Source organism: Corvus brachyrhynchos, unplaced genomic scaffold (genome assembly GCF_000691975.1).
Source record: "Corvus brachyrhynchos isolate BGI_N302 unplaced genomic scaffold, ASM69197v1 scaffold83, whole genome shotgun sequence".
Taxonomy (NCBI): domain Eukaryota; kingdom Metazoa; phylum Chordata; class Aves; order Passeriformes; family Corvidae; genus Corvus; species Corvus brachyrhynchos.
In genome coordinates, this window is record NW_008238464.1 from 8053846 (window position 1) to 8070439 (window position 16594).

The window sequence follows — 16594 nt, forward strand, 5'->3', positions numbered from 1 at the left end:
AGCTAATGTCAACAATCATTGAATCAACTTCACACATTGTCCATTAGCCACATCTAAACAAACAAGCATGCAGACAGAGAGGGTTACACAGAGGCACACAAAGGCAAAGGACCCCAGAGATGGGGTCTGATCAGCTTTCCTTGGCTGTTAGTGAGAGGTAAGGGGAGGCTGAGAGACTGACAATCTCTTGGGAAGGCAGAGACAACACCTTTATCATTTGCTGTCCCTGAAACTGCTGCATAGACAGGACCAAGGTATGGTGTTCAGTATCTTGCATGCTTATCTTTTTGCTCTTTTCTCCCAGAACGTATTGAGATAAGTACTTCCTACGGCAAAATAGACAAAGATTCTTCAAACTAAACATCACTGAGTCTCTAAAATGGTGAGGAAAAATTTTCTTTGTAAATTATTAGTGGCTTAAGACAACTTTTGCCACATTAACCTCATAAAGTTCAGTGCGTGCAAGGTGCTGCACCTGGATCAGGCCAATCCTCGATATGAGTACCGACCCGGAGAAGTGATTGGAGGTGAACAGCTAATACAGACCTAATATAGAAAGAAGAACTAAGTTAAGTTTTTTGCTCTTCAGAACTCTTCTGTATTTCACTATCACACAATAAAAATTGTCCTAAAACACAGTTCTGTAGATCTTCATCTTAGGGAAAGCTTGATGTAATAACCTTTCCAAAAACAAACAAGCAAGCAAACAAACAAAAACCCCTAACATAAAAAAAACCCAAACAAAATACCCCAGCAAACATCTGAAAAAAAGAAGGTGGCTACTGCTCTAATACCACCCACAGTTTGTAAGCATCTTCTAGAGCTGTTTGTTACAGATACCTGACAGGTGCCATCTGCTTGAAAGTCTGCTCTAGATTGGTCAGTGCCCAGAGTGGGGGGACACTTGACAGCTAGGACCTAAAACACCACTCCTATCCCCAACTCTCCAAAGAAATAAAATTTTGTTCTATGCTGCATTTTATTCAAAGACTGGCTTTTACCAAATGATGAAAAGCCACCAAGCAATAGCTTTAAATTATCACAGAAAGCTCTAAACACAGCAGCTTTCCTCATTCAGGATGACTGACAGTTTCTGTCATTGCTTTCTAGAGGAGGGAAAGGAACAAGTGATAAGGTGCAGCCCTGTCAAATTTTACATGGAAACAAGAAAATGTGAAGCAAAGTCAGCAAGGGTATAACCAGGAGCTACAAAAATAGTAGATAAGCATGAATGACAGCACAAACAGGAGGCAGGACTGCAGCTCTTCATATGGGTTTTAGGCAGAGCTGGTACCACCTTAGTAATCAGAGATGTGGTTTGGACATCAGAAAATGCCAATCAGTGGAACCTCCTGCTAGAGAAGAATTGGGACAAAAGCAAGACTGCTGTCACCCAATCGACTATATGGCTCCTTGTTGGAGAGTACATTATTCAAATTCTGCTCGTTATCTGTACACACTTGGTATGACTGAGGCAACTCCAAATGCATTAAAATATACCACTGCACAGGTCTGCTTATGCAAACTCAGACAAAGTCACACTAAGGGGGCAGTTCCATAGCAAACCTACAGACTTATCTTCAAAGACGGGAAGGAGTTTCTGATCTGAGGATGAAAGACTTTCAGTTTTGTTTGTCCAAATACTGCAGGTAATTATAATTAATGTGAATCAAATGTTAGCTCTGCTGACACTTGGAACCTGTCATGTAATACATCACATCAAAAGAGCCAAAGATGTAGCTCTAGAACTGAAGTAGTTATCTCAGAAGCTAATTGTTACCAATTGTGGTAAACCTTGGGTGAGGTATTTATTGGAAAGTGGGAAAACAGGATAGGGAGTGAAATTAATCCTGGAAAGAATGGGTCAAAGGAATGAAAAGCAAACCCAAACAATGCAAAAAAAAAAAAAATTGAGCATAAAATTAAACTAATTATCTATTCCAAGAGTGGCTGTATTTGTTAATGTTTAAATCATCTTTCTCATAAATAAATGACAAATTTCCAGAAGCCCAAGGGCTTCAGGCAGCCTCCTTCAGTCCCATGAACAGAACTGGAAATAATAGCTTATTCTAGAGAAGCTCATTGAGCCCATTATCAACTTGTGTCTCTCTCACCAAGCACCTCAATCACTTAGAGCAAATCACAGAGACAACATGCTGGCATGCAGCTGTCTGGATGCAATTAAGAGAACAAAAAGAGATATATTTATTAAAGTAGGATTAGCATATTAAAATGCCCTCCCAAAATATTTAGAAGAAAAAAGGGTCAGTTTCACCTACCAGGCTGTTTAAATCTTTGAATGTGTACAATCTGTAAACACTGGATAGACAATATGTATTTTCCAGCTACATTAAATAACAGGGAAGAAAACTAAAGAAAAACAAAGACCTTAATGAGAGAGGGATTGAATTCTATTCAAACCAAGTCTTCATTTCCAGACATTGAGTAAGTTAATCTAGACACTAGAAGTGAATCTGGTAGGCTTCTTCTGAGTATTAGCAGCAGCAGGAACAGCAACCCATTATCCAGGAGAGGCAGGGGTGTCACAAGTTCATCAGAAGGGACTGCTCTTAATGTGCAGATACCAGAGTCTTTACTTGCTCCATATTCTACCTTCAAGGCAGTAAAAGTGCGAATGACCTATCGAGGTAAACATTTAGAAAAAAATGCATATTGGCCACATCATTGTTTTGGGGTTTTTTCATGACAATGACGGAAAGTGTTTTCCATAGCTGCTGCTTGGACACTAAGACTCTCACTTAGGTATCAGATGTTCTGCTTCACTAGGAATTGGGTGGTCACACACTACAGGCATTGGAACTCACAACAGCCTCTTTAATAATGAGCCAAAATGCACTAAACAAATGGGATCACCTCTCTTAAGCAGAGCAGAGCCTCCTGCATTCTGAGAGAGAACCCCAAAGGAGAAGAAGCTGTTGCCTGACTTTTTTCTGAGACCTCTCACACAGACATGACAACAGCACTGAAGGTCAACCTTATCTAGCCTTGTAAAGATAGCACAGCTACCAACACAATCATTTTATGACTGGCATTTAGATATATATATATAAATACTTAAAGCTGTTGTAGTCTGTTTTGATCTCAACCACATTACCAACGTGTATTATGACAATCCTCCCCAAAAGCGTAATGATAACCAAATGTCTTGACCTCCTATTTTCAGAGTTCATGGAAGTGGTCTTGACCCCATTATACTTCCTGCAAATTGACTTGATAAATAGAACCTGTCAAATATTTTTCAAATGGACTGCAATCAATTGAACCTGTGACTTTCAAAGCAACAGAATCAAGACGACAATGTAATTTCCCTCAGAAAGGAACACATTTAAAATGTCCCTAGAAAAAATAATGCTTTTTTTTTTTAATGTTAAAACCAGTAAATAAAGTGACAAGCTTGTATCACATCCATAGCCCTCACAGTCAGCTCTTAAGGCACAGGTGATAGTTGAATTAATATCCAGAAGGCTAGAGTATTTCCAATCAGCTGTGGATACATGAGAAGACAGGACAGGTCTCTCAGCCTGTCTGCTTTGCTTGTTGTCATCTGGGGAGAAAAAAAAGAAAAAGGGGATCCTCAAACCTTCAAAAACAAACCCCAGGGACGCCTGCCTTCCGTCAAACGCAAGAAAGATTGAGTATCAAAGAAATTTGATCCTGGTTTCAAATCACAGCAGTATGGCAAACATTCAGAAAGATAAATTTGGCCAGATCTAACTGGAGTGTATCTCTTTCTGACACATCAGAAAGCAGCAAGGACAGCAGCCCTCCCTGCAGCAATGCTAAAAATCTTTGGCTACTTCTCACATTTGCAGGAGGTGACAAAACCTCCTCTGGAATCACATTGGACCTCTGCAACAACCACAAGGAAAGGGACTATAGTACAGGGTGAATACACCTCCTAGCTTTTATTCCCTCTGAAACACACAGCAAAGCAGCAGCAGCTTTTTGCCAAGAAAGCCAGATACAGAAAACAAGTCCATAAGCAAGTTTTGGCCATGGCATTGCATGACAGAACAAGAAAGAGTTTAAATATATAAATTCTCTGAGTCAGCACATACAAACTGACCTTTATCTCTCCCTAAGTACTTAAGAAAAACCCCAAACTTTCTCATGCAATTCCTAGCTAGGCTGATGTCTAAATAAAGCTTTGGAAAAAAGATCACAAAGTTTAGGTCTTCCTCCTTCTTCTCTGCAGGTGTATTAGGGACCCAGCAGCCAAGTCAATTGTGAGACATCTTTTTGATTGTTGGAGGAATCTCTGCTTATTCCCTGACTTTCCCTGGTGACAACAACTCTGCACTTCTTCCAGCAGCTGATCCAAAAGAGGTCAGTGCCAGCATTACACCACAGTTGTGTTTAATAGCTATCCTCAGCTAACACAAATGAAAGGTAAGAGCATCCTCCCACACTGAATCAATGTTTTTGCATCTCCTCTCCACGTAATAAATTATAGGGGGCCAAAAATCTGAAGATTATTCCTGGGCCTTCTTTAAGAGATTTAGCAATGGTTAAATGTGCTCAAATAACTTATCAGGGCCTCAACTACCCATGATTCACCTTCATGATTTTTTTCAAATGGTCAAAACATAGCCAAAATTCAATAAAACTAGGTAAAATATGTTCCAGAAACCCTGATCTTCATTAAGCTTCTTCATTAAAGGTAACTGGCCTGAACACAAAGTCTGCCCTTGTGAGCATTTTCTCCCCAGTTATTCTTATTTCAAACTGAAAATAATAATCTTTTTGAAAATCCAACCCAAAACCTGAACTCTGCAATTAACTGTAAGACTTCTAGTAATTCTGACAATCTTTCCTAGTCCACACAAACCCAGAGATATAACCAGCTAAGAGGAAGGTATTAGTTCTAAATCCATGCCTAGTTCAAGGCTGATTTTTTTGGTGGATAATGTAAAATCACATCACTTTTTTGGCACCACAAGAAATTAATGACCTGACATCTCATTCTACTTCTCTGATAAAACTCTGGAGATTAAGGAGTATATCAACTGTTGACTTTACAAACTGTCTGATAACCACCTTACAAGAGGGGTACTCAGTAGTATCTGGCTCTTTTCTGGCCTACAGAGAAGAAAATCTCCGTACAATTATGAAAAGTCCTTGCAAGAGGGGAATATAGCAGAATACATTTATTCTCTCTTCTTTTAACATACAACCAACTGGTTTCACATAGCTCATTTAGCTCTGGGATCACTTGCCTACCAGGACAGGATAAGCTAACCCAACACAGGTATCCAAGAAGTCTATTCAACCTGACCTGAGCCAGACCATTACCATGGCAAATATAAAAAAGCTGCTGAAAACTCTTCCCTAGAAATGCCTGAAGGAAGTATGCACACATCTACAGCAAAAATCCACACAGAGAACACCTGCAATAAAATAATAAAATGCAAAAGCTAGGTTTCATCTTGCCTGTATTTGTGAAACATTTACAGTAGAAGCACATTAGCTGACAAAACAGGAAAATGCAGCACAAACCTGGGGTAGCAGTGACAAGACCAAGGAGAACAGATGTCACCACGACTGGGTATATTCCACTATTCAAAAGACCCCAACTTTTGCAACACACATTTTTCTCCACAGGAAAGCAAAGTCGGACAGCAACAATATTGAACTGGTTAGCTGGTCAATTTTTGAATAATACCAGTTCATTGTGGAAGGGGCTATAATGCATTTGACAGAATTCCTGAATACAAAGGAAAAGGTTACTACTGATAATATTGACTATTCACAGCCTCTAGATACCCTGCTATCATTATTCTGCTCACGTGGTGAGGACACAGAGCCAGGTGCTGAAGCTTTGTCTTTCTAGATCCCAGGCTGTCACGTGCAGTCCCAGATCTCATGTTCACTCACAGGGAATGAAGTCAGGAGACAAAAACCACAGAGAAAGTTGCACTATGGGTGTCCCCAGTATGGAATGTTACACCAAAAGGATTCCCGGGATGCTCTACATCTGGGGTCACATGGAATTGCCCTGGCAATGCTGCAAGATGGATGTTAATTTTCATAACTCTCCTTCTGCAATCCTAGTCAATCTTTCTCACATAACATTCTCTGCATCCTTCAAGTGACAGACATCTGCCAAAGACCTGAAATGCTCCAGTCCAGCTTCTAACTCTCACATACCTTCACCAGTCATGCTGGCAAAGATCTGCCACAGCAGCTCTAATGAACCAGAAGAGCCCAAGCATTCAGAGGTGGCAAAAAAAGAGCATTTTCTTTCCTTGAGGTGATCGCCTGTGAGGTGAAGGCAGTAAAGAAAGTAGAGGCAGCTAAGATGATAAAATGTCAGATTCCCAGCAGCACAAAATGGGAGCTGAACCTTGGCAAAATGCCAAGCTGCTCAAACAGGGAGTTGAGTACACGGGGCCATAATTATGATTAGCATAATAAGAGAGTGGTACAACAGCTACCTAGTTACTCTGAAGGGTCATGGAGAAATCATAACAAAGCAAAGTTTTAAGGGGAGACACAAAAGAAAACAATGACATAGCTGCTCGTGGGTTTACCCAGAGGTTCTTCCATGCGTGAAGTGCGGCCTGGGAGAAAGTACAAAGACTGTTTAAGAGATCAGGCTCTGAATCAAGAGCAGCCGGCCGTGCCTGCAGAACTCAAATGGCTCCATAACATATAAAGGATCATATGAAAAGTGTGACACTGAAGACAAAGGACCTCACAAGAAAAATAGGCTGTTAGTGCAAATTTCAATAAAACCTGGGCTCAATAGAGTCAGTCAAGATTTTTTCCTTTCTAACCAGAAAGGACTGTTTTCTCTCCCCCTCAAATGAAGCAGAAGAGATAAAAAACCCGAGAAAATTTAATAAATAAAGTCTGAGCACTCAGATATTTGCATTTTTAAAATTTTGAATGTCATGCAAACAATATTTACAGATCCACTCCATCATGCAATTAGCCCAGCTGGGTGCATGAAATTAATCAGTTTTAATAAAAGTATTAAATACTCAGTTGCAGACTTAAAGATATATGAAAATCCCTAGATTCACTGTACTGGGTACATCTGAAGGAACTCATAGAGCCTAAGTTTAAAATCAAAAGTTCTCTTTGCAGGTAGAAAGATCAGAGTTTTCACTGAAATCTGAATTCCACAGAAGACACTGAGAATCTGCATATAAAAAAATCCCAGCCTTAGCAGGCATGATCTGATCCTCCATGAACAGAAAGTTTACTGTTAACCCTATTTTCACCTCCCCTTTCCTCTGTGCTGCTTCTATTTCTCCAATTAACCTTTTCCATTCCCAGACATCAAGAACCACCGTGCACACAAACAATGCTTTTCCCAAGGCAAGGTCACCTTGTTACCATACAAGATGACCATATGCTGTATCTCAAGTGCAATACATCAAGACACCCCAAGTTAAATGTTAATATTGCCATCAGGCTTCTCCACTGTGTTTGCTACCATATGATACCAGACAGAACATCAACTGAAGAGATGCTTTTTTGATTAAAGAGGCAAACAGTCATACTGGTAAAAACCCTACCCATCTCTCCCTTGCTTTCAGACATCATTTTTATTTTGTCTGAACTCTGTGAAGTTATGGATTTGTTCTGTCTTTGGAGGGCTGGGGGGAAAAAGCAACCAACAAAACACAACCCTGTTTAACTGTCTTCCTTCTAAGCACCTTTGTCTACAGCAACAGGAATGAAACCCACCTTCAGAAAGCAATAAACTTATGACTTCCAACTGCAGCCACCCCCGTAAGGAAGATCATATTCTTGTTCTCAGACACCAAAATATTTCTACTGTCATAAATCCTTCCTGACAGCAATATCTGACAAACACGTTTTTAAATTATGCTTTTCCTACCCTAATCACAGCTTTACTATGTACACCAACAGACTTTGACATGCACTGGTGTGAGCTAAGCTCAGAGGCATATACCTAAGGCACACATCTTAATTCTCATTTGCAGTGCTCATTGCAAACCATCATAACACCTAATTGAAACAAATTTATCCTATGAAAGTTCATCCATCAATAACACATTTCAGAACAAAAATTCAGAAAAGCACTCACACACTGATTTTACCAATTAGGAGGACAGTTACTTATTAAACTTTTCATCTTCTTGTTAAGTAAGTCCTGTACTTTATATCATTTTGGAAGATCTATTTATTCCCAAGAACAGGTGTGTATCTCAAGCAACATATTCATGAAGAAAAAGGAGAATAAGCATCTCTCTTGCCTTGTAATTTTGCATAGGTGTCTACAAACACAGTACTGAGAGAAAAAAAGACACGCTACTGTTAAACACAATTAGGGCTGAAGAAGCAAGAGAACACACTCCATTTGCCTTTCGAATGCAGATTTCAAAATGCTGACTTGTAGTGATTTGTAGTTCCAGATCTTGCTACCGTTCACTGTTAAATGCATTACAATCACAGAACACATCAGCAAGTAGCAGAAAGAAAGATCTCTGCTTTTTAAAAATTGTACTTTGACAGACATGAAAAGAAATTCACAACTGATTGTCCTATATTAAGTATCTAACTGTTTGTAATGAAAGGACAAAGCCCAGAGTTTTGTGATCTCCAGCTCACCCATCCAGTAACTCAGCGAAAGAAATAACACAAACTAATCGATTATCAGACTGAAATATTAAAACTAGTAAGCCTGACTAGCTCATTTAAACAAAACATAAGTCACTTACAGAACTGGATGAACAATCAGCTCTGGACTATATGATTTGATTACTGATGCTGCATCTTTGGTACAAAACACATGGGATAAATCTGCACCCTAGAAAAGAAAATTTGCAAACAGTATTATAAAATTCGTACTTACTAATAACTCTATCATTCCAAAGACTAGTCAACTAATAATTTAACTGAATTCTTATTTCTCAATAGTTTAAACAAACTTTATTAATTTTTTTCTATTTTCGCTTAGACTAGTATGAAATGTTCTGGGTTTTTTAGTATCTCATTTCCAATATAATTTTTTTTGTTTCTCACTAACGGGATGACTGAAAACACAGATCTTGAATTTTTACTCACTTGAGATATGTTTCTCATTAGCAGTTCTACTGTAACATACTTCCAAAATATAGCTATGGCAATCCATGAGTACATTTCTAGTCCTACCATTTTCACTCAATGGGCCAAATTCATACAAGAAAAAGGCTGGCACAATTTCAGCAACACACCCTATGTTAAATAAACATTAAAGCTGAAGACTTGAGTCTCAAGCTTCTGCTACCAACTCAAAAAATCAGAAATACACATAAAATTATGTAACCAGGAAACCTGATCTTGTACTGGTCATGCATACTGAAATTTCCCATTGTTAAGGAATTGTCTTCTCTGCTTTACTACTATACATTTAACATTTCAAGCTACTATGACTGTTTATGTGCAGATAAAATGGTCTGAAATCAAGTGACCTCAATAAGAAACCTCCTAGTATTGCCACTGTATTTGCAGATAGTGGACAGAAATCTGAGTGGCCTTGGGATCTTATAATAACATGATGAAATAGTATCATTTCAGTTTTAAATCTTTGAGGGTTTTCATCCTGAGGGAAGAGGTGGTTGGAAATACCTGGGTTTGTTACCTACTTATTGAGAGAAATCTTCAAAAAGAGAAACATACACAATGAACTGAAAGTACTGATACACTATATATAGCATTCTGAAAATTAGATGTATTATGTAAGCATGATTTGTTTACATTTGAACAATCACCCTGTATTTATGTACTCTGCAGTAAATATGTTTAGCCATTTGATATGTCAATAAAATAAGGAAGTTCATGCTTCTAGGGAAAAAAAGCTTAGAAAATACTTCTGCTAAAGATGAGAATGCAAACAAAATGTGCTATTAGAGATCACACTGAATTCCACCCACAATCTTTAGACTTACAGCACGTAAGAATTTTACTAGGCTAAAGCTTTAAGTTTTGAAAGAAAGTTACTTCATTCAACACAGCTATCAGGTCCAGAAAAGTTCCTGAAGAACTCACTATAGTCAAAAACATAACTTTAAACAATAATCTAAGGTTACTTTATTGTTCACTTTTGGAGAAAATATTTCATCAAGTCTTGAAATTTCCTGTCCAAGTCCCTGAAATTGTCAAATTCTGGACATATTTCTAACTTCATCTCACATGGAGAAAGAAAACACAGTGAATGAAACACAGTGAATGACATTTGCAAAGTATTTCTACAAATTCTGGATGAAGGATTTTCTTTGCTCAAGAGAAGATCTTCTAGAGCTCAAAGTTCATGTGCATTACAGAATGAATGCTATTTTTAAAATGGCACCTGGGCAACAGAAATGATGAAAAGTTCATTTTGGACTTGTATAGAAGAACACGTACCACTTTGAGAGCTGTAATTGCAGCAAAGTATGGTGCTCCAGTGTATCTAGAATGAAATAAAATTTACGTTAGGAAACACAGCAACAAGATTAGATAATGATCTTTCATGGAAATATTTACAAAGATCATGCTATAAAACCAGCAAAATTTTCTCAAGTAACTAAGGTAAAACTTTAGAGACCAACAAAACTGAGGTCGAGAACTGTTTGCAAGCTAAATATGGGATCTGTGACCTGGATCAATCCCATCTGGCTTTAGATGCTTAACTGAAGTGCCTAAACTGTGATTCCAGTTGCCCTAAATTCTCTTTACGAAGACTGAAGAGAGAGATCTGAACAAGATCACCCTCCAAAGGTGCTTACTTCAGCCAAGAGGTAAGAACCTAGGAGCATTAGGTTCTACCATTCAACCCAGCTATGAGACATCACCTTTTTGCTCTTATGAAATGTTTATTAATGGCAGATGTCCAACAGCAGATCTCTCTTACAGGAGAAAGATGTCATCTCTCTTTCAAAATGGAAAAATGAAAAACAGGAAGGCGCAGTGGCTCATTCAAAGTCTTGTGGCCAATATTATTTCTAGGTCAGTACAGCATTTAACTGATTTATACAGTACCTCTTTTTTCCCCTGAAACAGGGTATTTTCGTTACTCCAGTACATAAAACAAGGTATTGACAGAACCTAGTAAACACCAATATTTATCAAAATAAAAAGCCCACAAGAAAACACAGCTTAAGAAAATATAGAGACCCAGTTCCCAAGATTCCAGAGAAGCAGATGTGCCACTGCCTTGCTCTACCCTACTTACTCTATAACCTCATCATGCAATGGGAAAAGACTAACACTGAAAACAGAGAGTTTGGTGGTCAAAAAAGACAGAGAAGGTTTTTTAAGTTCCCATAACATTCAGTATCAAAATTTTGCAACACATCTGCAAGGTACCATGTTCTTTCCTAAGTATGCATGGTCATGATGATGGAGTATTAAAGCTCTCTGGAAAATGGTGGTTTAAGTGTAAGGTGAGTTTGAATGGCTTCTACAAATAGCTATGACATCCTGAAGCTTGATCAGAAACAAGAATCAAATTTCTATTTAACTTACTCTCGACATCCTCCAACAATGCCTATACGACCATCTTGACCTTTATGCTTTTTCCCTGTTAGGGGAGGGATAACATTGCGCACCAGCTGAAAAATATTCTCCATATCCTTCAGAGTGTGTGTTCTGTGCAGTGAAAAAGATCTCTCTATAACTGAAAAGAAGAAAATAATTGTTACTTCAAAGAATGTTCTTTCTTAAACTATTGCAAGCATTTCTTTTAAGCACTCATGTACACTAATAAAATCACACAAAGAGACATGAAGTGACATACTTCTAAAACCCAAATGCTTTGTCACTTAAAGGCCTTTAGAACAGTAAGTAACTAGGGAAGGTGATGATTTTAAAAATGAATTCAAGGTCTGATGCATAGAATACTCTCACTGACTGTTCACAGTCCTAATTTAGGGCACAGGTACAGAAAGAAACAACAACCCAGAACAGTTATATGAACACTTTGTAACCAGAAATACCTTCTTAGTTCAGCCTGAAATCAATTCCATAATTAAACTCAACTGAAATAGGAACACTTAGTAAGGACTAAACACATCCAGACACAGAGCAAGCACAAAGCAACTGAAACCAAATTTTAAAGGTACACCCTACCTTATATTTCGCTTCCCTTAAAGACTTCCACCTCTTAGCAGAATCAGGGCCTATCTCACTGTTTTTTTATTTTGGTGGGTGGATACAAAGCATAGTGAAAGTCTTTCTGCAAAACTATAATCCAACACACTGGATGCAAACATCACAAATATCACACAAAGATCATTTTTAGCTATAATACATCTCCAGATCTTGGATGCAAAGCTACATGTCAAGCCACATACTAAAATGACTGCACACTCAGTAGGCTATGTATCAAATGAGTCTTTCAAAAGGCTACAAAACCTTGGAAGAAAAAATTATTTCAACAATTACAACTAGAAAGAATTAAAACATTTACCCAACATGGGAAAAATATGAAGATCACTACTTCTATCAACAATGTGTTAACTATAAATTGCAGCAAATACACTAAAAGAGCAAGTCCTTAAAAGCTCCTCATTACCTGTACAATTCTGTTCAGAAGAGCAGTTTATGTGAATGCTAATATCAGTGTCCTAGATCACAGCCATGCTAACTTTCTTTTTCTTTTTAGTTCTTCTAAAAAGCTTTCAAGGAACTGCTACACATGTATAACATAATTATGCAGAAAATAACTGCCATGAGACTCCTTACTTTCAGCTGTATAAAACTCAGTAACTCTACCCCACAACTCCAAAATACAGAGGTGGGAAAAGGAAGGGGGGGAGGGGGTGGGAAAGAAGAAAAACTGTTCCAGAAATACTGGGCATAATAAGGGGGAAAATGTAACAAACAAGAAAATTCCAAATCTGCGTGCTATCAAGCAAAATGCATCTTTTTCTCTGTCTTCCACAGACATGCTAATCTTCAGTAACAGTATGCTTTAGTGTACAATAATGATAAATACTCCTGGCTGATCTTTTGCTTTTGAATATAGGCATCCCACTCTTACTGAGAAATAATACAAAAGGGGGGGAAAAAACCCCAAAGGAATGAAAACAAAAGAAAAAAACCCACAACCTGTTTTGGATTATGGCCAAACTAGTATTGCAGTGACCCAAAGGAGAACAAAATGCTCATCTCCTCTGAAAATAGGGCAGATTGTTTTCTTTAAATCACACTTCATACACTCACTGGTTTTCAACCACAAGAATATTATATAGCTTGGAACCCTTAAAGCACAAGGTTGTTAAGAAGGCTTTCTCTTTATTTGCTGCTGGCTTTTGTTCATGTGTGAATATAAAGTGACTACATAATAAAAAGAGAGAAAACAGAGAATTATGCAAAAAGCAGATCTTAATATAGCCCTACTCTACCTACAGAGCCACTATAGGATATTCAGCTCTTAACAAATGAAATCCTAATTCCTTAAAAGATGTGTTGCCTGAAGCGTTATGTTCACATTTTAGCATGCAAACTTTTTTATACCTTTGCCAATTAGAAGATTCTAATCTTGAATTGCTCTTGCTACAGTTAAATAAATAAAATTCATTTTTGCATAGTGCAATATGCCTGTACACCTATATGATGAAATCCAGCAAGAAAAACTGAACCTCAGTTCCAGGTTGTTACACATAATTAAGCTTTTCAGGAAAAACCTTTCAGAAGTAATGGTAAGGCCTTGTAGGTACCTTCACCCCAGTCTAGAACCTTAAATTATTTCCTACAGGATTTTCTAAAGCACTCCAATTCTACTTTATTTTAGAAGTGAAAACAACATTTAAAACACTGCATGCATTCAGATCCCATAATTTATCTACAAAAGTCTGCTGCCACCAGGAAATCCTACAGACCAGCTATCTACTCAAGAAGAAACACAACCAGATCTGCCAGCCTAAACCCTCAACACGCTGAACAACCCAGTCTGCCATGCATTTTACAGGGAAACACAGTAAGTAACACACAACCAAAACGGTTCCAACAGCCTCGCAGGACTCAGAAAATGCCCCTTAGGATCTGGCAGGCCAGATTATTATTCAACACTGAGGCTGGGTGGTTTCTTTTTTTTTCTCCTCTTTTCAAACTACGCTTTTTTTCTTCCAAGCAGTATAAAATTCAGAATTAGAACAGAGTAAGACTTGTTTAATTTCCACGTGGCAGGCTACAATCACTAAGCCCTAATCTGACTCCAGTTCCAGCACTGATGGAGTATCCCTGATTTCCTCCTGCCCAGGCAGTCTACCTCCACACACAAAGAGATCGTGATAATGATAAATGCCACAGGCGCACAGATCCCAAGAAGTTTGTTAATGATTGCCACCATCAGCTTCTGGCCCACACATAAGGTACAGAAGGAAGAGTTTGTGCATAAATACCAATTCTTGAGATACTGCTTTGCCTTTTTATTTAAAGTAAATTCAGATGCCCAAAGAATTTATAAAGAGCTGGTGTAGAAAAAAAATTGTAAGCAAATATTTTCATCTTCTATTACACCTATTACAATAATACAATGCTTAATTGGTAAGATTCAGAATTTTGTTGGAAAGATATTTATTTTAAAGAAGCTAGATCTTAACATCTGACTTACTTCAGTGTAGGCAAAACTCCACTCTTTTCCCAGCCCTGAAAAAACATATGCACAGCCTTAACTTCATATACTGGGTTATGCTTGACAACTTCAAGCAGAACAGCAGCAAAATTTCTGCTACAAAGTAACTAGTTTCCAGATTGCTTTCAGCAACTGTCCTACTTGCCTTTTACATACAAAACTCCTCCTAACTTCACTGTACAGAGACATGAATGTGGAAAGAAGCTCCCAATGTTTACAGGGTTCAAAAGGTATGATTTTGCTCATCAAAATTTGTTATAACTAATGTACCTCTATAAATAATCAGTACAATGGTACGAATAATGAATTCATTTCATTTGATATCAGAGAAACACCTTCACCACAGTATTAAATAATTCCAATTAGCTTTTATTTTCAAAAGCTGCTTACTACCAGTGCTTTCACACAGAAGTTTTAAAAAGTACCCTAGCTTTTATTTATGCTGTAGAAGGAAGTACCTATCGGTGGAGAAAGTGTTGCTGTCATAGCATTATAATTAAAGTTATCCGCATATGAACGATGGTTCGCTCTCCGAGGTGGACTTCCTGGTATAGATTGTGACCTTTGTGATACTGTAGAAGAAATTCCAGCCAACATCTGTCCCAACATCTGTAACATCTGGAGTTCTCGAGCATGCTCAGCTTCCCGACGCTTGTCCTCAATTTTGAGCCTCTGCTCTTCAAATCTGTAAAATTTCTCATCTGTATCCATGCTCTGCTGCAGGAATTTTTCCATCATTTTATCCAATGTTAAATTTGTATGGCGTTTTTTTGATCTTTTAGGCTGATTGAGAGGTGGGGTAATAGTTGGAGCACTGACTTCTTTAAAGCCTAAAGCAAGGAAAGAATCAATTATTTTTCTGATGGAAAACAATTTTCTAAGAGGAAAGCAGCAAAAAATCTCCCTACAAGATGTGACCTAATGCCTCACAAAGCATTAGGTTACACTTTCTCAATGTGAGCTGTATTTATTTGAGATATTTTTCTTTCAGAGCACTAAAGCAAACCCACGAACTTCTAACAAGTTGCAAGGGTAACACAAAAATCACAGAGACATTTTTTAATTGTTGTAGTACTAAACTTCAACAATAGGAGTCTTTTTCATCTTCTAAAAAGGTTTAAGTGAAGGTTATTAAATAGTATACCCTCATTTGTGTATTGCAAGTAATTACATTAATCTAAATTGAGTTTCAGTCTGTTGGCATTCTAGATTTGCATTTCAAAAGAACATTAGTGTAAACAACTCTTTGATGGGGTTTATGTGTAAAAAGAAGGTTGGTTAAACGTCAACCAATTGGCTGATTTCTCAGTGATGTCAACTTCTGAAGACAGGTTCATGTTTGTATTAAAACCCCTGCATTGATCTAGACTGAAAACAAACAAGCAACACTTCCCCCACACCTCCACAATACAAACGTGGAGGGTAAAGAACGCGCAGGGAAAGGACAGGCTGTATCGAAGTGCTGCTTCTGTCCGCAAGCCCGATGAAGTTAGAAGCAGTGTTTCTGAAACAACCCATGCAATTAACTACGTAAAAGCTCTCCCCTAGCTTTCTGGCCCATCTGCAACAATAAGCAGATTTTTCAGGTATTATCGTCATCATCGTTTTAATACCGATTAGCAAAACTGCACGCAGTCTGCAGGGAACAGGAAAATCCTCCACCGAGAAGGATGCTTATTTTCTTGTACAATGCCACCTGACACTTTGTCTCGATAATCTCTGCGCCAGTTTTCCACGGGTTTCCCATTGATAAATACCGATAAAAACTCACTAGGGTCCCTGTCCACAGCATCTCCCCCTACCCGGTACGCAGCATTTCCAGCACCCGCAGCAGCTCGCTCCCCTTCCGGGCTCCCCAGTTCACGGGGAAGCGCAAGGTGCAAGAGTTGGGGGAGGCACGGGCGGATTTCAGAGTGCAGAGGACGGGGCGGGAGGGAGCAGGGTAAGGCAGAAGCCACCCAGAAGCGCGCTAGCTGGGGAGAGGCACCGGCAGGGGGGGGG

At 38.4% G+C, this 16594-nt stretch overlaps 1 protein-coding gene across 1 annotated transcript in view; it reads right to left on the reverse strand.

Moving 5' to 3' along the window:
- The window catches only part of NAXD (NAD(P)HX dehydratase), a 50721-nt gene that overhangs the window by 33624 nt on the left and 503 nt on the right, over positions 1–16594 (reverse strand). The window contains exons 2-5 of the mRNA XM_008635872.2: positions 15052–15511; positions 11482–11632; positions 10381–10426; positions 8715–8803 (exon numbers count right to left, since the gene is read on the reverse strand). Of these exons, the coding sequence (XP_008634094.2) occupies positions 8715–8803; positions 10381–10426; positions 11482–11632; positions 15052–15511 (746 nt within the window). The remainder of the gene's footprint in view (positions 1–8714; positions 8804–10380; positions 10427–11481; positions 11633–15051; positions 15512–16594) is intronic.